Consider the following 21,898-nt stretch of genomic DNA (forward strand, 5'->3'; position numbering starts at 1 on the left):
ATTTCAACATGAGATTTGGAGGAGACAAATGTCCAAATTATATCAACAGCTTTATTCATAATTGTCAAAATTTGGGAGGAACCAAGATGTCTTTCAGCAGATGGATGTATAAACGATGGTATATCTATATAATGGAACATTATTCAGTGCTAAAAAGGAATGAGCTATTAGCCATGAAAAGACATGGAGGAATCTTAAATGCATATTACTAAGTGAAAGAAGCCAGTCTGAAAAGGCTACATACTGTGTGATTCCAATAATATGACAGTCTGGAAAAGGCAAAACAATGGAGACATTAAAAAGATCAGTGGTTGCCAGGGGTTGAGAGGTGAGAGGGATGAATAGGTGGAGCACAGATGATTTTTAGGGAAGTAGAACTATTCTGTATAACAGTGGTCCCCAAGATTTTTGGCACCAGGGACCAGTTTCATGGAAGACAATTTTCCCACAGACGGGTGTGGGGGATTTGGGGGGGTGGGGTGGGGAGGCAGAGCTCAGGAGGTGATGCAAGCGCTGGGGAGCAGCTGTAAATACAGATGAAGTTTTGCTCGCTTGCTGCTCACCTCCTGTTGTGCAGCCCGGTTCCTAAGAGGCCACAGACCGGTATCAGTCTGTGGCCCAGGGCTGGGGACCACAGCTGTGTGATACTATAATGCTGGATATATATGCCACTATACATTTGTCAAAACCCATGGAATGTACAATATCAAGAGTGAACCCTAATATAAACTATGGACTTTTCGGTAATAATAGTGTATTAATGTAGGTTCATGGATTGTAACAAATGTATCACTCTGGTGGGGGATGTTGATAGGGAGGTGTGAGTGTGTGGGGATAGGAGGGCATACAGGAACTCTCTGTATTTTTTGCTCAATTTTGCTGTGAACCAAAAACTGTTCTAAAAATAAAGTTTATTAAAAAATTCTATCACCTGCTTTTTCTCATATTGCCTCAAGAATAAAGACTCTAATCACAGACACCTGTGATAGTCATCAATGGTGCTTACATTCTGATTCTCTCCCTCCCCAAGCACATGCTAGCATAACACTTCCCTGCCCCTTTGGTTGTTGGGTGTGGCCATGTGGGCTGGCTGTGGGCAATGAAATGTGATACCTGTCTCCTGGGAGTATGTGTGTGTGTGTGTGTGTGAAAGTCAAGAGTTAGTGTGCACTTTGGCATGTTTCTTCTTCCCACAGCAATGACTGAGGATGTTCCTTATGGTAGAGGCTGTCAGCCTGAGTCTCTGAGTAAAGATTTTGTGGAGCAGAGACCTTCATAAAATGGACATGTGTGAGTGTCTTAAGCCCTGAGATGTGAGAGTTGTTACTGCAGCATAGCCTAGCCTGCCCTGACTGATACAGTACCTGATACAGTACCTCTAGTGACCCTTGAATAACATAAATAAAAGAGGTTAGGGAAGTTGAACTTATATCTCTGATTTTAATAAGTTAATGTTTATTTGAAAACAGAAATTTGAATAAAACTTGGCTTGTATTTTCTTATATAAAATATTTCTAGTAATTGTGTTCATTTTCTAAAATTTTCAGAAGCCATTGCTTTTGACTTCTATATATATTTTACAAAACTTTTTGGTGTCAGGGTTAGCAGGAGGTGTTGGTGAAATAATCCATGTAAAAATATGCTTGTTACATAATGCAAGGAAGGAATGTGGAAAGTGTAGCAGAGTTGCAGTGGGTGGAAGTATTTTAGCACTTTGCTAATGTGAAAGAATATTTCTCATGCAAATACAAGAGAAAAGTGGTTAAAATTGCTTGGGAAAATGTTATCTTTTCAGATTGGTTAACCATGGGCAAAATGGTAACTTTTTCTTTAGTACCTTAATTTCCTTGATTTTATACCTAAAATTCTCTTCCTTCCTTTTAATTATTTTGCAAAGGTGCCACCCTATATGAATGTGTTCATATTTTCAGTATGTTAATCCACTGGAAGCATAAGGTCATGGGCTTCTCCTATGTATATTCCTCTTTCCCATCCCTTTTCTCTGCATCCTTAGTCCTTACATCTTTCTCCCTCAAATATTTTGTCCCCCTCTCAATTCTTTCTCTGTTTTTTGGAAAAGGATGGAGAGAGAGAGATAAAGGGGAGGGTAGAAATGAATGCCTCTGAGAGGTCAAACAGAGTAGATTTTTACCAAATCTTAGCACATTCTAAATATAGGACATCTGATCCATAAAAGGAATGAAAATATTCATGGAATAATGCTTCTTTCTTTACTTGAATCTCTTACCTACCTTTTTCCATTAGGCTAGAAAAAATAAAGGATACAGGAAAATTTAAAGAAAACAGCAAAAATGAAAGGTGGAATAGCAGTTTTGATGTATTTATTACATTATATTTGCTCTTCCTCTTTCAGATTTCAAAGTCCTTGAAATTGAATGGCATTATTTTTGCTATGAATATATATATATATATGCAGTGTTTAATTCTTTCTAGATAGTTTCTTTGAACTAACTTATTAGAACTACATGACTACATTCTGTGTTATCTTTTGCCTTCTTAAATTCTTTTAGTCTAACAGACTATGCAATACCTTTCTCCATTAGATTCTTCTACTAACCAATTAATCTGTGTTACTCAGGACAGTTAGGTGCCTGATGCCCTTGAATCTGAAATATATTTTTGCTACTCACAATGTTTTTTCGTGCCTGGAAGACTTTACTAGTTTTATTCTTGTGGATTACGTTTTACCTGTCCTTCTAGGTATGGCTTAAATCCCATTTCCTCTATTAAGTTTTAAAACTTTCTCTAGTTACTTCCTAATTGTGCACCGCACAACTAACTATGTGTCTGAGATAGGTTGAATAATGGCACCCCCAAAGATGTCCACGTTCAAGTCCTTGGAATCAATGAATGCTACTTTACATGGCGGAAACTTTGCAGATGTGATTAATTTAAGGACCTTGATATGGGGAGATTATCCTGGATTATGCAGGTGGGTTTAATGTAATCACATGGCTCCTTACATAAGGAAGGCAGGCGGATCAGAGTGGGAGGGAAGGTGATGTGACAATGGAAACGGGGAGAAAAGGCCATGTGATTGTGGGGCCATGAGCTAAGGAAATCTGCAACCTCTGCAAGCTGGCAAATTCTTGGGAAAGGCAAATTCTTGGGAAGCAGATTCTTCCCTAGAACCTCCACAAGTAAGCAGCTCTGCTGACATCCTGATTATAGCCCACTGAGCCTAATTTCAGACTTCTAAGCTCCAGGATTTTATTAAGATAATAAAATTGTGTTGTTTTAAACTACTAGGTTTGTAGTAATTTGTTATAGTAGCCACAGGAAATATGGCATCATGTCCTTTACGTTACTCTAGGTCTGTTCCATATAACTGAGCATTTTATTGTCATGTTCACTAAGTCTGCTATGTATAAATGGTAGAATATACATTCTTGGTGAACAGGAATCAGGATTTTTTTTTACTCCCTACAGTGGCTAGTTCTGTCGTAGGTATTCAGATGTTTGGAGTGGATTATAACTTTGGTGCATTGGGGGAGATGAAAGGCATTTTGAAAGACATAAAACTCAATAAATTGTGTTTACTTCCTTGCAATCAAATTCCAACATCTTGTTTTTGAGCTCTATCACATACAGTGTTATGTTAGATGCAAAGTAGCCATTTAATGGAGACTAGAACACAGAGGGTACTCAATAAGCACTTGATGCATTGAGCTGAAATGGGGGGGGGAGGTAAAGAAGAAAAAGGAGAAAGATAAAAGCAAGATGGGTCTGGTAGGAAGTCTTCCTTGTCTATTTAGCTGATTAGTTTTCACATTAAGTAAAATTAATGCTGAAAAAGAACATCAGATTTCTAACATGAATTTTTCCTTAAAACAAAATGGAGAAGATGATAAAAATAGGCAGGGTGTAGCAGTTTAATTTCATTCATCAAATTTGAGGAACCATTATTTTAAAATCCACGTAATATGCTTAATGCCGTGCTAAGAGATAAAGAAGTACAGACAACCCACAGGACGTGGGTTTATTCTAAAGAGTCTTACTACGTAGTTGGGAGATAATACTAAAAACCAAGTAAGGTGGTTACCAAGCAACGGGCTCAATGCCTGACATGCACAGAAGCAATACTGTGGCACTAGCTTTTGAAAAAAGAAAAAGCTTTATTGTGAGTTGACTGACAAGGAGACAGGAAGCAACACTCAAATCTGTCTTCCTCATATCGGGGGGTAGGTCAAGGTTTTATGGCATTTCTAACTAGTCCCAGGTGATGAAAATGCAGCTGGTCTGCCAGGCTGGTGGTATTAGCAATGAGGAGGTTAAAGCTTTTTCCCACTGTGCATGCCTGGGCAACATGACTTGCGATTTTGGCTCTGCGCCATGTGTAACAACTTAAGCAATGGTTAATCAGTTTGAGCTGGTCCTGTGGTTACAGGTTACCAGGCAGTTTATCGGGTGCCGTATTGTGTGATTCAGACTTTGGAGATTATACATATTTGGAATTGGGGGCTAGAGAATCAATACTTTATTCATTTACCCAATATTTATTGAGAGAGAACCTAATATGGTTCTCTGTGAATAAGAGTTTCTGTTTGGAGTTTGCAATCTAATCGAGAAAGAAAAGGGAAATAACTAATACAAGAATGCATTAAGTGCTAAATAGCAGGAGGATGCTTTGTAGTTGAAAAAGGTTATTATTGTAACTTGTGAATGAAAGAAGTGGGATCGTCAATGATTTTAAGGTAAAGATATTATTTAGGCTGAGCCTTGAAAGACAAGGACTTTGAAATGAATAGATTATTCCAAGCTGAAGCATGAACAACAGCACTGAAGACATGAAAGGGCATAGTTTTAGGAGAATGCTCAGATGAAATACAAGATGTTTGAAAGATTGTGAATTACTTTCCTAATGCTGTGGTAACAAATTACCACAAACTTAAAACAACACAAATTTATTATCTTACAGTTCTATAGGTCAGAAGTCCAACACAGGACTCACTGGGATAAAATCAAGGTGCAGGTAGGGCTGAGTTCCATTAGAACGAATGTGGAGGCGGGGTGACAGAAGCAGTTTCCTTGTTGTTTCCAGCTTCCAGAGGTAACCCACAGGTTGGTTGGAAGCTCCTTTCCTCTGTCTTCAAAGCCAGCAATGTTGTATCTGTCTAATCATTCTTCATAGTCACACCTCCCTCTTGACTTTGTTTTGCGCCTTCTTCCAGCTTTAAAAGCCCTTGTGGTTACATTGGGCTCAATGCAATAATCTAGGATAATCTATTTTAACATCAGGTAATTAGCAACCTTAATTCCCCTTTGCTATGCAACTTAACATATTCATAGGTTCCAGATATTTAGGCTGTGGACATCTTTGAGGGACCATTATTCTGCCTACCATAGGTAGTGTCAATGGAAAAGAAGCCAAACTCTGTAAAATAAAGAGGTTTATTCTGAGCCACATTTGAGGACCATGCTGCAAAGCCACACCCAAGAAACCTTGAGCAAGTGGACTCGCTGTGGTTCGGTTACAGTTGGGTTTTATACATTGCAGGGAGACAGAGATTACAGGTAAAGTCATAAATCAATACCTGGAAGGCATACATTGGTTTGGCCCAAAAAGGTGGGCCATCTTGAAGAGGGGGACTTACAGGTTATAAGAGGGTTTAAAGACTCTTTGACTTGTAATTGGTTAAAAAATGAAGCTTTTGTCTAAAGGCTTGGAATGTTTTCGGGTAAGTCTGTTAAGCAGAGACAAGCTACCAGCCATATATTTATTGTGTAAACTGTGGACCCACAGGTTTGTCTTGAATAGCCTTAGGCCTTTTAATGAGTTATAAAGGATATCTCCGAGAAGGGAGGGGGGCATGATGAGGAATGTCTGACCTTCCTCCTCATGGCAGGCAATTCAGTTTTAGGGTATCCTCGTGGCCAAGGGGGTCCATTCAGTCAGTAGCCAGGAGGAGCCTTAAGATTTTATTTTAGTTCACAGTAGTAAGGAATTGTTTATCCTGAGAGGCCAAAAGAGAAAGGGGTGTGAATGCTTTGATAAAGGCAATGGGGAGCTGGTACAAGTTTGGGAGGCTTGATATAAATTTTTAGTTTTTTGAAGACAGCTTTGACTGCAGCACAGAAAAGTGAATAGGCGAAATCAGGGAGCAACATTAAGAGGCCACCACTACACAGTGAGAGGGTCTAAGGTAGAGAAGGCATGGCTGATAGTTTTATTTGGTCTGAGGCTGTCTCTGTCCATTTCTAAGTGTATTCCATCAAAACTCATGACATCATCCCACAGGATCTCAGCAAGCCCAGCTTCCGGTAATTTGGCTGAATTTGTTCCGCAGATTACCACGGACACTTTAAATCATTCATTTATCTACAATTAACAAGGGGAGAACGTAATCATGGCAAAGGCCCAGTTAGCGAGACAGTCTCAGCTAGACACCGAAATTTTTAAAGGTCCAAATCGCAGGGAAAGCACAGTCTCCGTTCTGAAGGTTCTCCCTTAACACCGAGGCAACACCAAAAAGCAAGTCCCGTTTTCTACCTAGTCCCAGTGGACAAATCCTGACTGTTCGCCCGCGCACAACAAAGACAACGCTCTTCGTCTTGGCGACCCACGGCCCAAACCCGCCACCGCCCTCGCCCCCACTCCCACCAATCGGGTCGCACAGTGACCCGAGGCCCGCGCAGATGTGTCTACTGACGCGGCTGGGACTTGATCGTGACGTCAGCGCCAGACCCCAGCAGCGCTAAAGGGGCGAGCCAACCCTTGATCACGTGACCCGAGCCTGCCGTTTTCCGCCTCCGTCACTTCCGGGTGTGACCGCCGCTTTGGTCCGGCGGGGCCCTGGAGGCATTGGGTTCTTCCTTCTTGTATCTGAGTGTCCAAACGATTGTCTCTTTCCTGTTCCTAGCCGGCGGGACATGAGTGTCCCTGGGCCGCAGTCCCCGGATGGGGTCCTCACAAGGCCACCCAATAGTCTGGAGGCCGGGGAGCCGACACCGGGTATGTGCTGTCTGGCGGGACAGGCGGCCGGGGCTGGGTACAGGGGGCCGGGACCTGCGGGGTGGGACTGCGGAGCCGCCCCACGGGAGTTAGCCGCTTGTGGCAGCTGCGGCCCAGAGACTGTGGCCTTGTGCGGAAGTAGGGGACTGCGCCGGCCGGCCCTCCTGCCTGGAGGAATGGGCGGGAATCAAATCCCCTGGAGAAGTGGTGTACTGGGGTGCAGTTGGAGGCGGTTGATGGTGAAGTCATTCTGAGTTTGTTGACTCAGTTAGCACATCGTTGGCTATTTGTCATAGGGTAGTGGTTAGGGATGAATTATTCACCAGAAGGATGATCAGTTTATAATTCAGAGAAGTGATGTATGCGGTATTGACCACTTACACACGAAATGCTCTGTGACATTGGTGACATTAATTCATCCCTATTTCTCCAGCACTCTTTCTCAACCCAAGTCCAGGAGCGATTTAAGCCCCAAAGCACCCACTGAAAGGAATGAATGAACTTGCTATGCATCCGGAACATTACTACTAATGACCATCCTTGAGAGAATTGAGAAAATAGTCACTCAGAGTGTTTTCTGTGTCCTGTGGTTCTAATGAGGGACATTAGAGGAGAAAGGCTGCAGGGCTTTGGATCTGCCGTTTCTTTTTCCTCCTGTTTCAGAAATATAGGGGTTACCCCCAAATAGTACTCTCAGCACTTTCCTGGTCATGCTTTTCCTCAATGGTCTCTTCACACCTTTGTGAGTCACTTCTGTAAATATGACTTCCTTGTATATATTTGCAACTTGGGTCCTTCTCTTAACTCTTGCTTGCTCCTCTGTCTGCTTTCTGGATATTTTGACAGGGTTGTTTTGCACTAATCACACATAACAGCATGTACATAAATAAAAACAGATGTCTGATCCTGTTAATGGTGCCAAGTCACTTTTACTTGAAACTTAGAAATCACTCTGGACTCTTTCCTTTCTCTTTTCTTCCACATCTGTTTAGTCTAGGGGATTCTACTATACACTTTCGATCTCCTCTTCATAATTTCACCCTTAAAACAGCAGTTGTAAGGCTAGCCCACTTCCAGTCTCTTATTCTTCCAACGCATCTGTCCCACTGCTGTCACGTCACTGCCCCAAGATGAAGCTCCAGTCTTATCATTTTCCTGTGCTTAGAAACCTTAAATGACTCCTCACTACTTACTAACAAAGATCTAAACCCATTAACTTGGTACTCAAAGGCCCTCACAGGCTGGCCACATGGTCTTATAGCTCACTATTGCTATGCTATTATGCATACATCCCATGCTCCAGACACCTCTCCCTTCTAGAGCAATCCTATACTGTATGCCCACCTTTCTTCATGTTGCTTCCTTTACTTATGTCATATCCCTTCCTGTCCTGTCATAGTTTTCATCCCCATTTGGAAAGAGTCCTCACAGATTGTTGGTGGGAGTATAAATTGGTGCCATCTCTTACGAGAGCAGTTTTGCAACATCTGTTTAAAAATGCATAAACACTTTCTCCCAACAGTCTACTCAGAATTTATCCTACAGAAACAGTAACACAAATATGCAAAGATAAGCAAGGAGGCTCACTGCAGTATTGTTTGAATAGCTAAAAGTGAAAATAACCTAAATAACCTATCTATAGGAGGCTGGTCAAATTCTGTTCCTACAATGGTCAAGTTCCATTCTGTTAAAAAGAATGTACAATGTGGACAAGTTTGACAGTTAAATGAATTTAATTAAAAAAAAGAAAATGTAGATCTATAGATGTTGATATGGAAAGATATCTAAGGTATGTATTTAAAAAGTTGACGAATGGTATGAGTCATATTTCATTTGTGGTAAAGGCAGTGTATGTGTGAATTTGCAGGCACTTTCTGCAAGACTAGGAAACTCGAGAGTGGCTCCTGCTGGAGTTTACTTTTTAGTTTGTGCCTTCCTCTGTAGAGCTTTCAGTTTTTATAGTGAGTAACACTTAAAAAGAAAAAGGAAATGAAAACTCTATTCATTCCTCAGGCCTCAGCTCGAGTGGCCATACTTCCTTTAGGAATTGTTTCTAGATATCCCTGGTGAAAGTCATCTCTCTCCCCTGAATTTTCATAACGGTGTCTCTCTAATGGCACTTCTCATATTCCACGATTCCCCTGTATTGTGCCCTTTCAAGGAAGGGAACTTGCCTTATTTATTGTTGTAACTTAAGAATCTAGTAATATAGACATTCAGCAAATGTTTCTTGTATGAATAGGATAAGGATCCTTTCTTCTTATTTAATCTCCCACAATAAAATATCTTGAACTTAGTAATTAAAGATATATAAAAACACGAGTAACTGAGACTTGTGCAATAATTAACCAGAATATTGGGGAGGGGGAGGAGGGCCTATGAGTTCAAATGTATAATATATTATAAGTGAAATGCATTAGTTGTTATTCCTTAAAGTTGAAATATCCTTATTAGAGTGTTTCTGTTTATCTGTAATACTTACATTTTATTTACTTAAATAAAGTTCTGTTTGTGCTGTTATTGTAATCAAGCCTTAAACAATGGCATTGGTTGGCAGATATAATTTATTCACTCTGCATCTGATGGTACATCAGTGGCATAATATCCTTAAGTGCTCTACTTTTCCCATTATATTTTTATTTTATGTGTGGAGTGCTTCAGTTTCTAGTTAACTCTTACTTGTTTCAGTGTAGCCTTGCCACTTTGGGAAGTCCAGAGTTTGTTCATCTGTTTCTCAGGGTTAAAATAAAAATCTACAATTTTATTTTGATTTTTTTAAGAAGCTTATTTTGAGTATGAGAGCATGTTGTTTTCCTCAATCTTGTGAAAATTTAAATCTGTGGCAAAAACTATACCTAGAAATGTGCTGTATGTAGTGTGTTGTGATAAATGTGTTCTATATTGTGATCTCATTTGATGTAACTGATTGTTACCAGACTATGATTCCAGAGAGATGTTTCAGAGTTTAATATTAATCATAATTTTAGAGTACAATTTTAGTAAAGTGACCATTTTACTTTTTTTCTCATTCTAGATCAATGATTCTAAAATCTAATAAACTATTAATTGAACCCTATTTAGAAATTGTTTTTTACTTTTTTTGTAGGAATAGTGATTGATGGGGATTCATCTTAGACATTTTCGAATGCCTGGCACAGTGCTTACACTGTTATTATTCAAAGGAAAAGGATGGGGCGTGGTACCTGGCATCAGGTCTAGATTTACACACAAGGCAATTATTATACACTATTTTCTATGATAAATTAAGGTGCTGAATCTTAAGAAAAATCTCTCTTCTCCTCCCTAACAAATATTAATAATAAAACAACTCCCCCTTTATGTTTAAATAATATATCAAGCTATACGCAAAATAAATGTTGACCTATATTTTTGTTTCCATAGACATGAAAACATATTTTTAGGCATTACATTTTTGTTTATATAATTTCTGCATGCTTTTGAAAGCGAGAATGCTTTAGTTCAGTGACTATTATCCATTTTTCAGCCTGAGACTCCTTTAATAATCCATTGAAAACAATAAATCCTTTGCCCTGAAAAATACATAAACATACAGAATTTTATATATGTTAATGTTCTTTTACCCTAGAATTTAACTTATATTAGTAGCTTAAAAATGTTTTTTTGAGTGCTCATAATCCATTTTTTAGAGGAAGCTCAAAAGGTAAAAGAAATGGATACCTATAATTGGGAGAGTGGGTGTGTGTGCTCTCAGCCCCACTGTAGGCCTCCCTCCTACCTACTACTCCCAACCTCCTTTTAGTAACTATGTCAATTTAAAAGCTTCCTAAATTTAATTTTTGCTTGGGAACAGGTTTAAGTGACACTTCTCCAGATGAAGGGTTAATAGAGGACTTGACTATAGAAGACAAAGCTGTGGAGCAACTGGCAGAAGGATTGCTTTCTCATTATTTGCCAGATCTGCAGAGATCAAAACAAGCCCTTCAGGAACTCACGTAAGCTAACGAAAGACCAGATATGCATTGATTTCCTCTCTGACATAGTCATAATTTACTGTATGATTGTGTACTGTAGTAAGGTATAATATTTTGTAACATTAAATCATAATTGAATATTTCTGTTTCTTTAGTGATAGCAAATGAGCAGTACTTAGTAATCTAAATGAATACTCCTACAGTGTTTGATCTCTTCCAAAACAGTACCCCTAAATCTTCTGTGATTAGTTCTGGTGTTTTATTATTATCTTATGATAAAACATATTGGGTATTGTTGCAGGGTGGGTATACACATATTTCTTAGTAGAGCTGAAAAATTGTCTCCATAAAAGTCACACTTGTTTTCAATTGCTGGTTCAAATGAGTTGCCAGAGATCCTTAAATATCTTTTTTCAGATGATTGTTTCATTCCTAGTAGATAACTCTACTAGCTAAAGGATGAGAAAATATATTAAGAGAGGAACAGAATAAGGTAGAACAGAACCTATAGAATGGGATGAGTATACAAAAGTATACACTTTGACTTTATCAGCTCCCATCCAGAGACAACAGACATAGCTTCTGCCTCCTCCTGGGTCAGGACCTCTCTGGATTACCCAGGCTGGCCTATCATTTCTTTCTGTGGCTTTAAACTGGCTATGAACTGCTGCTGCTCTAAGACCTACACTTTGAAAACTTACTTCAGAGGTCTTTATTAGGGGAAAAGGAGAGGAATAATCAATAACTATGCCCATTTAATAATTATTAGTAGCGAATATTATACTTCTTGGTGTTAAGATGCTAAATCAGTATAAATGTGGTACTGAGTTCATGTACACTACTGTAGTTAGGTGGTAGTGGGCAACATTCTCAGTTTTCTGCTAGTTCCAAGAGAGATTTTTTTATCTCTAGCACATGGTATGCCTTGTATTTTGATGCCAGTCAATCCTTGTGGCAGAAAAGTCATAAGATTTTGTGGGGGAGTTTGGATGAGGTGATAGACTGAAGGAAGGTAAGCAACTTTGCAAGCAAAACTTGCCTGGATAATTCTTTACTTGCTGGAAGCTAGGAATCAAGGTTTAAGCACAGAATCTGATGATGACATTGTCTAGAATTTAGTGTTTTGAATGATTTCATGTATTTTTCTTGGCACCTGGACAATAATGATAATGATAGTAAAATCAGCTACTGTTTACTACTATGTATACTGCATGCCCAACATTTTATTTAACATGTCTCAATCCTCACACCAACCTTATGGAGTATCTAATGTTATCCTCATTTACAGTTGAGGAAACTGAAGCTCACAGAGGTTAAGTAACTTGAAAAAGATTTCACAGGTGGTGGTAGAATTAACTATTGGATATGATGAATTAGTAGTTGTTATACTTCTTAAGCGTTAAGGAAAGGTAAGCAAATTCAGAGAAAGGAAAAAGAGATGTTTCCTAATAGCTGCCTCTTTTCCCTATCTCACCACAAATTATACTGTTGATAAAGATGTAGGTGAAAGAGTTCTGGACTGAGAGGCACCTGGTTTCCAGGCCTGGCTCTGCCATCAGACCTTTGGCAAGCCACTTCACCATTATAGAAACAGAGGCTCCCGGAGGTAAAGGAGAAGGTAGTAGTAGATAGAAATTAATTTTATTTTGTAGCTAACAATGTTACCTATTGGGAAGGAAGACCAAGAATACAGTTTAGCTCTCTGTATAAGAAAGGTTATAAATATTCTTTTATCTGTATTTCTCATTTTAAGACATCGGAAAGTAAAAAAAGGAGGTTTTTGGATTCAAGCCCCTAAAGTGGCCAGAGAGGTGCAGTTGTGAGCAGGCTTTATGGAGCTCCCTTTGAGATAATCCAGGCTTGGACCTTCTAAGGAAATAGGTTTTCTTTCAGAGGATCATTCCTCAGACAGTGCATCAAGGCTTCCAAACATTCCCAGCATATTTACCACAAATTGTACAAAGCTTCAAGGGAATGGAAGTTCAATAATCTTTTCTGCCCCACTGTATTTCAGCTAAACAGTCTCTGCAAACTTCTTTGAGAATGGCTAGACTTATGGATCAGGAAAGCACAATTACAGTGTTATTTTAAAGGATACAGATCAGGATTAGCTAAATGAAGACACACACAGGGCGAGGTCTGACAGGTCATGAACATAGAGCTTCTGTGTCCTCTTTCAGTGAAATTAGGGCATGTCACCCTCCCAGCACAAAAGTGTGTTCACCAACCAGGAAGCTCCACTGAGCTGTAGTGTCCAGAGTTTTTACTGGGGCTTCATGAGTTAGGCATGACTGATTGAATCATTGGCCATGTAATTGAACTCAATCTTCAGTCCCCTACCCTCCCTGGAGGTTGGACTGGTGTCTCATGGCTCAAATCCCCAACCCTCCTCTAATCACTTGGTTAGTTTCTGGGTTGACCAGCCCTGATCCTGAAGCTGTGGGGGCGGAGGGGCGGTGCCACCATGAGTCATTTCATTAGCATAAACTCAGGTATGATCCTAGGAGCTCATGAATAACAAAGACCTCATGGATAACAAAGACACTCCTATCACATGGGAAATTCTAAGGAACTCATGAATAACAAAGATACTCCTATGACTTGGGAATTCCAAGGATTTTAGAAGCTCTGTGACAGAAACCTGGGACAAAGATCAGACAAATTCTTTATTACATAACAGATGTCTGTTCAGATTTTTTGCTCATTATAAAATTGGGTTATTTTCTTGTTGAGTTTTAACAGTTTTTTTGTGTATGTTTGATACAAGTCCTTTATGTGTTTTACAAATGTTTTCTCCAAGTCTGTGGTTCATCTTTTAATTCTCTTAACAGGATCTTTTGCAGAGTAGAAGTTTTTAATCTTAATAAATTTTTAAATTTAATAAATAGATAAGAAAAAATTAATCAGTTTTTCATGAATTGTGCTTTGGCATTGTATCTCATCACCAAACCAAAGTCACCTAGATTTTCTCTTATGTTTTCTTCTAGAAGTTTTAGAGCTTTGCATTTTACATTTAGATCTTTGATCCATTTTGAGTTAATTTTTGTAGAGGGTGTAAGGTGTGTGTTTAGGTTTATTTCTTTGCACATGAACATCCAATTGCTCCAACACAATTTGTTGAAAAGACTATCCTTTCTCCATTGCATTGCCATTGCTCCTTTGTCAACGAGAAGTTGACTTATTTGTGTAGGTTTATTTAAGGGCTTTCAATTCTGTCCCATTGATCAATATGTCTGTTCTTTCACCAGTACTATGCTGTCTTGATTTCTGTAGCTTTATAGTAACTTTTGATATTGGATACTGTGGGTCTTCCAACTTTGTTCTTTTAGTATTGCGTTGGCTATTCTAGGTCTTTGACTTTCCGTATGAACTTTAGAACAGTTTGTTGATACCTACACAATAACTTGTTGGGGATTTTGATTGGGATTGCATTGAATCTTTAGATCAAGTTGGGAAGAATTTACATCTTAAAAAATATTGAGTCTTTTAATCCATATACTTGGAATATCTTTCCATTATTTAGATCTTCTTTGATTGTTTTCATTAGAGTTTTCTAGCTCTTGCATATAGATTCTGTACTTATTTTGTTTATTACCAAAGTATTTTACTCTGGAGGGAGAGCAATTGTACATGGTATTGTTTTCTAAATTTCAAATTCATTGCTGGTACATTCATAGGAAAGCAACTGACTTTTGTATATTAACCTTGTATCCTGCAACCTTGCTATACTTGCACATTAGTTCCAGGAAGTTTTTTGTTGATTCTTTGGAAATTTCTACATAGAAAATCATCTGGAAACAAAGACAGTATTATTTCTCCCTTCCCCATCTATATACCTACTATTTCTTTTTCTTGTCTTATTGTATTAGCTAAGACATCCAGTATGATGTTGAATAGGAGTTGAATAGGAGTAGTGAGAGGGGACATGCCTTGTTCCTGATCTTAGGGGGAAAGTATGTAGTTTCTCACCGTAAGTGTGATGTTAGCTAAGGTTTTTAGGTTTTTCTTATCAAGTTGTGAAAGTTCCTTTGTCTTCTTAGTTTGCTGAGAGTGTATTTAATCAGGAATGGGTGATGGATTTGTAAAATGCTTTTTCTGCATCAATTGATATGATTTTTCTTCTTTAGTTCATTGATGTGGTAGATTGTATTGATTGGTTTTCAAATGTTAAACCAGCTTTACATGTGTGTAATAAATACTACTTGATTGTGATATATAATTCTTTTTATACATTGTTGGATTCAATTTGCTAATATTTTGTTGAGGATTTTTGCATCTATGTTCATGAGAGTGATTGGTCTACAGTTTTCCTTTCTTGTAATGTCTTTATCTGGTTTTGGTTTGGGGGTAATGCTAGCCTCATAGAATGAGTTGGGAAGTGTTCCCATTGCTTCTGCAGTAGTCCTCCCTTAACCATATAGAGATATGTTCCAAGACCCCCGGTGGATGCCTGAAACTATGGATAGTACTGAACCCTGTAGAGGTTGAGTATTCCTTGTCCAAAGTGCTTGGGACCAGAAGTGTTTCAGATTTGGGATTTTTTTCAGATTTTGGAATATTTGCATATACATAATGAGATATCTTGGGGATAGGAGCTAAGCCTAAACATGGAATTCATTAATATTTCATATATACCTTATACACATAGCCTAAAGATAATTTTACACAATTTTTGATAATTTTGTGCATGAAACAGTGTTTTAATTGTGACCTATCACATGAGGACAGGTGTGGAATTTTCCATTTGTGGTGTCATTCTGCACTCAAAAAGTTTTAGATTTTCAGATTTGGGATGCTTAACTGGTATATACTATGTTTTTTTTTTTCTATACTTACATACCACTGACAAATTTAATTTATAAATTAGGCACAGTAAGAGATTAACAATAATAGCTAATAATAAAATAGAATAATTATAAAAATATACTATAATAAAAGTTATGTGAATGTAGTCTCTATTTCTCTTTCTCTCAGAATCTCTTATTGTACTGTACTCACACTTCTTGTAATGATTTGAGATGATATTCTGCAGACTGCGGTTGACCAGGGATAACTGAAACCAAACAAAGAGAAACTACACATAAGGGGGAACTACTATATTTTCCAAAAGTGATTGTGGAGAATTGGTATCATTTCTTCCTTAAATGTTTGGTAGAAATTACCAGTGAAGCCTGGTCCTGGTAATTTCTTTCTTTGGAAGGTTATTATTGAATCAATTTGACTAATAAGTATAGGCTGACATAGATTTTCTATTTCTCCTTGAATGAGTTTTGGTAGTTTGTGTCTTTCAAGGAATTACTCCAGTTTATCAAATTTGTGAGCAATAGAGTTGTTGAAAGTATTCCTTTATTATTCTTTAAATGTCACTGGGGTCAGGGATCATGACCACTCTTTCATGCATGATACTAGTGATCGGTGTCTTTTCTCTCTTTTCTTGGTTGGTTTGTTAATTATATTGATCTTTTGAAGAACCAGCTTTTGGTTTCATTGATTTTTTTTCCCCCTCTATTGTTTTCCAGTTGTAGCAGCCTGTTTTTCTGTTCTACTTATCTTGGATGGTTGACTTGCTGGGTTTTCCTGTCATCCATTCTGTATTTCACCACCTCTGGTCTCTAGCCTGAGCTGAAGGAACAAATTTATGACCTGTAGGGTATACTAAACTCAGTGCTGGATGGCGGAGGTGTAGTAATTGTAATTAAGTTTCTTTATTGCTATTTCTTTTTCATCATTGTTCTCTATTTAGCATAGTTTTGCAAGCAAATCACATATTTTTCTTTGTAGCGTTCTTTAAGATGTTCAATTATGTGACCCTTTAGTGTCACTTATTCCTATGATCCTAACATTGATTGATCTGGAAGGGAGTATCAGGGAAGTTGGCTTCTGTTCCTCAATAGGTTTTGAATCTGAATTTTAATGAGGAACATTACAAGTTGTCTGGTTTGACCTTTTTACTTCATAAGTGAAGAAGAGATTTAGGCCCGGAGAAATAAACTGAATTTCCTAGATCACACATTGGCTATTGGCAGGGGAAAACTTGCAATTCTTAGTCCTATGCTTTTTTCATTTTGCTGCTTATTTATCTCTTTTGACTTATTATCCCTTGATACTCCATCTTTCCCAATTCTAATCTGAGAAGTCTTTGCTCATTTCCTTTATGGGAATGTTGTACTTTTAAGATATATAGAATGTTGAGTTTCTTGGGCAAAATATTAATAACATAAAAACTATTGGAATATACAGTGTTGCTAAAAATAACAAGTAATAAGATACTTTTAAATGTTTTGATTGTTTTAGTTATAGCATCTGAAATTGACGCAAGAATAAAAGACACATTTAGTTATCAGAATGTAGCTTTGGAATATTGTTTTGAAAAAGATTATGCTAAACCAAATAAGCCGTGGAGAGTCAATAAGTTTCCAACTTAATTTCTGACTGTTAGCATTAGCCAAGACAAATGTGATTCCTTTTAATGAACCAGCACTTAACAATCTGTAGAATTTATTTTGGCTGTGTGCTTTTGTTTCAGACAGAACCAAGTTGTATTATTAGATACATTGGAACAAGAGATTTCAAAATTTAAAGAATGTCATTCTATGTTGGATATTAATGCTTTGGTGAGTATGATTTAGTTGATGTGACTTAATGACATCTTGTATTAGAAATAGTTAGGTTTATCCTCCCAACTATGTACTTATATGTATATTTAGGATCTTAGTGTCTTTTTAAAGTTAAGAATTTCATGTTAGGAAAAGATGGGAGGATGATGCAGGCCTAGAGAAATAAGAGAGAAGGGAAAAAGTACCTTATTTTCAGACAAAGTAACAGAGAAAGAAGAAATGAGAGATGTATCAGTAGAAAGATTTGCCATCTTAATGTGGCCTCAAGTAAAGTCATAGTCTGATTTTATAGATACGCTATATCTCTCTGGGCCTTCCAGTTTTCAGTTCCTAGATGATGATTAAAGCCACTTTTGGCTGAGAGAAGAAAAGAGAGGAAGACTCCATTCTGCCTCTTCAGGCTGAAATAACAGTTACAGTATCTGCTTGGTTCCCTTGTAACAGCAGTAGAGAGTGCTTTACTTTTCTTAAATGAAACTGAGAATCCTTTTTAACAGGAAATCTTGATTTGCTTACTAGAACTTCCATTGTCTTGAATTATTATCTTTTAAATGTTGAATTTGTAATAGGAAATTGAACTTATTTATGAGTCTGGAATAGATCTGTTCATAATTAAAGACAGAAAAGAGAACTGAAAGTAAGGAACCTTTGAGGTACTATTTTTTCCTTTAAGGAAAGTGCATTTCTCTTTACCAATTACTTGATTTCCTAAATTATCATTTTATTTAGTTGTATGGCATATTCATAATGCTATAATAAATTAGCACCATGGGCTGAAAGGACTCTTTGAGAATGATCAGTTATATTTTTCAATATAAATAGTTGAATAGTTGAATTTCATCAGAAATTCTATATCTTTTTCATGAGAGGAACTGATACTCGTAAGAAATAGGGAATTAACAAAAATAAGGAACTTGTTGCTACCTTTCTTTTTCCCTTGAACATTAAGAATAGCTTGGTTTGCATGATTTTGTAGCCATTCATGTATACTTCAAAAAATGGACTTTTCATTGAACAACGGTGGTTTACTAATGTTTTCCTTTTATAACTGTCAAAAACAAAGTCCATGTTCTCTAGCATTAGACAGAGGCCTGTGGTAGTAAACACAGAGTCTTCTGCCTAGTAGTTCCTGACTTCTTGTGAAGGAGGTGGGTGAGGCTACACTGACCTACTTTTCTGTTCTCCACTGAGTTCATATTGCAGTAGAAGGAATGTTTGTTGAACGAATGAATGAACCAAGCAGATGTAATAACTGTTGCTTCAGTCTGAAGGGGCAGAAAGGATTCTTCCTCTTGTTTTCTTCTCTCAGCCAAGAATGGTTTTGATTATCATCTAGGAACTGAAAACTGGAAGGCCCAGAGAAATATAAAGAAGGTCTGTGAGTTCTAGAGCTCATTAAAACTATGACTTTGACTTTGTTTTCTTTTCTTTTCTTTTTTTTTTTTTTGAGACAGGGTCTTGCTCTGTTGCCAAGGCTAGAGTGCAGTGGTGTCATCATAGCTCACTATAACCTCAAACTCCTGGGCTCAAGTGATCCTCCTGCCTTAGCATCCCAAGTAGTTGGAACTACAGGTGTGCGCCACCACACCTGGCTAATTTTTCTATTAGCTATGTTGCCCAGGTTGGTCTTGAACTCCTGGGCTCAAGCAGTCCTTCTGCACTGTTCTCCCAAAGTGCTAGGATTACAGGTGTGAGCCACCATCCCTGGCCCAGACTGTGACTTTGCTTACAGCCATATAAAGGTTGCAAATCTCTCTACTGACACATCTCTTATTTCTTCTGTTTCTGTTACTTTGTCTGAAAATAAGGTACTCTTTCCTTCTTCTCTCATACTTCTCTAGGCCTAGATCATCCTCCCATTTCTCCTGACATGAAACTTTATTTTAGGCTGTACAGGCTGGCTGAGATGTAAAGACTGTACTTATAATTCCTTGGGAAGCAAAGTGTCCTCATAGAGGTTGTTCTATTCACTCTGACTTCAGAAGCCCAAGGAGTGGAACTGAACTTGTCCACAGTCCTCTCAGGGCTCTCTAGCCACAGCTTGGGTTTTCCTGATGGGCACTTTACTGTCCCATGTACCTTGGATCATTCTCCCTTGTAAAGGCAGTAGAGAGTGTTTTACTTTTCTTAAATGAAACTAATAACTGAAATTTTAGGATTATATTGCATGTTTTTAAAGCAAAGTGTTGTCTGTACCCAATTTAATATAAATGTCTATTTTATGTTTAGTAACTCCTTTTTGTCAATCTGAACTGAATCAAATGTTTTTAAAATGCTGCTCATGGCTTAAATAAAATTTTTATTTTGGAATTAAAATGTGGAGGTAATTAAGACTCTAAAAAAATTTGACCAATTTAGGAAGAACGAACAATATAGGCATTGACTTACTTATCCATTTTGATATTTCAGTCTACTTTAACTTGACTCTTCATTTTTTTTCCACGTCAAGTTCACTGAGGCTAAACACTATCATGCCAAATTGGTGAATATAAGAAAAGAGATGCTGATGCTTCATGAAAAGACATCAAAGTTAAAAGTGAGTTGAAAATTATTTTTACGTACTTTACAAAAGTAGAGGTTTATTGTTTTTCTTCAGTATTTATTTTTTGACTTTTTATATCTCCATGTACAATAGCATACTTAATTTATGATATATTGTTTTCTTTTAAAAAATGTCATGTTTTTGAATCCCATTCTGATCTTTACTAGTAGCTGTGCTGGTAGCTCATATTCTCTGGATATTTTCTGCAGTTCTTGTTTAATAAGAGCTTACAACTCTTTTTTGAATAAAAGGGACCTTTAAATTACTCCAAACAAATTTAAATGTTAAATATTAAATTTATTAATATGTATTGATTACCTCAAATCAAAGTACTATTATTTTTAAATTAGGTCATAATCTGTAACCCTCGATTGTTTTCTTGGTTTTAAATTTTTTTGACACAGAAAAGAGCACTTAAACTGCAGCAGAAGAGGCAAAAAGAAGAGTTGGAAAGGGAGCAGCAACGAGAGAAGGAATTTGAAAGAGAAAAGCAGTTAACTGCCAGACCAGCTAAAAGGACATGAAAAGTTGTGTTTGTGTGTTTTCTTTCCCTATCCCATATTTGGATTAAGATGACTTAGGTGTAGACTGAAATTGAGGTAGTGCCTTATACCATGATTGCTGTGTCTCCATGTCTTCATTTCAGCCATGCAAAAGTCTTTCTAAGTAGCTTACATAATGTCACTTCGTTTTGATATTTTTATGTAATTTTTTCAACTTTTGTTCAATTTTAAAATTCATTATTTTTGCCTTGAATCATTTATAAACTGGAAAATGGTTTGTTATGAGTCTAGATTCTAGTGGTTAAAAATTAGTATAAATTTTTTAGCTTCTTAATGAATGTAGATTTCAAAGTTTCCATTTCTTATTTTATGAAGTGACTTGCCTTTCTGGCAATACAATGTTGATTTTGGTAATTGCCTTCTCATTGCTTAGTAAAGAAGATATGACAACTATTTAATCACATATGCCCCTGCAAAAGAGGTAGTGTAGGCTTTTGTGAGGAACATAACTGAAAAGTGCATGCACTAAATATAACGGCACTTTAGACATAATTTAGGTAAGCAAGATGCCAGATAGATTCTACTAACCATGCACTCTCTCTGCTTCTTAGTGGTGGTGTTGCTCCTTCTGTAGCTTTTGGGTTCAAAGTAGATTACATCTGTTCCTAAAGTTTGATGGGGGTGGTGGAGCTATCGCATGCTCAGATGAGCTTATATATTTATAATACTTCGTAATAGTCATCACACACTGAGATACAGCTTCTGTGCTTTTAAAAAATTCATAAAGTAGAATGGTATGTACTAGCTGCCCACTTTATAGATAAATGGTAGGAATGGTGGAAAATTAGGAAATGGCTTCACAAAAGAGGCAGCATGATATCTTTAGTGTTTTCTAGAATTTTTTCCTTATATTTTGTGTAGGAACTTATGTGAGGAAAACATGAAATTTAAAATTGAGAACATATTATTTAATGTTTTAGTATTACTTAATATCTAACTGGTCTCCTACTACATAGGGACTGTACAGAACCTGCGAAGGTGTACAATTAGAATGTGTATCTTTCATAACTCATATTACATTTTTGGTAAGCTGGAATCACTACCTCTGATCACATATCAGGCTAATGATGGAGAAAGCATTAGATTTGAGTGTTAAGAACTGGTCTGTTTAAAGATTTAAATAGTTTGTTCAAAAGAGCCTTTTCCTTCTTTAATGAATGAATTATGACTTCACAATTCACTTGCTTTGACCTCGTATTTAAGAATTTAAATATATTTTATTTGAAAAGGCTAGGTGTTACCCTCAAACA

The 21,898-nt window shown here is 37.3% G+C and overlaps 1 protein-coding gene across 1 annotated transcript; it reads left to right on the top strand.

Moving 5' to 3' along the window:
• The first annotated feature begins 6,782 nt into the window (after positions 1-6,782).
• BLOC1S6 (biogenesis of lysosomal organelles complex 1 subunit 6) lies at positions 6,783-20,939 on the top strand. The gene is made up of 5 exons (XM_045528413.1): positions 6,783-6,973; positions 10,806-10,947; positions 17,453-17,540; positions 19,993-20,079; positions 20,490-20,939. Exons 1-5 carry the CDS (start codon positions 6,892-6,894, stop codon positions 20,607-20,609), a joined length of 519 nt encoding a protein of 172 aa, XP_045384369.1. The 5' UTR covers positions 6,783-6,891; the 3' UTR covers positions 20,610-20,939.
• The last annotated feature ends 959 nt before the right edge of the window (positions 20,940-21,898 follow it).

The sequence above is a fragment of the Lemur catta genome, chromosome 1 (genome assembly GCF_020740605.2).
Source record: "Lemur catta isolate mLemCat1 chromosome 1, mLemCat1.pri, whole genome shotgun sequence".
NCBI classification, from domain to species: domain Eukaryota; kingdom Metazoa; phylum Chordata; class Mammalia; order Primates; family Lemuridae; genus Lemur; species Lemur catta.

What these genes read in the sequence shown, in the direction of transcription:
- BLOC1S6 (XM_045528413.1), top strand. Translation starts at nt 6,892, where the DNA reads ATGAGTGTCCCTGGGCCGCAGTCCCCGGATGGGGTCCTCACAAGGCCA. An exon ending in CAAGCCCTTCAGGAACTCAC is followed by an intron (nt 10,948 to 17,452) that starts GTAAGCTAACGA and finishes CTTTTGTTTCAG; the next exon opens with ACAGAACCAAGTTGTATTAT. An exon ending in AAAAGACATCAAAGTTAAAA is followed by an intron (nt 20,080 to 20,489) that starts GTGAGTTGAAAA and finishes TTTTTGACACAG; the next exon opens with AAAAGAGCACTTAAACTGCA.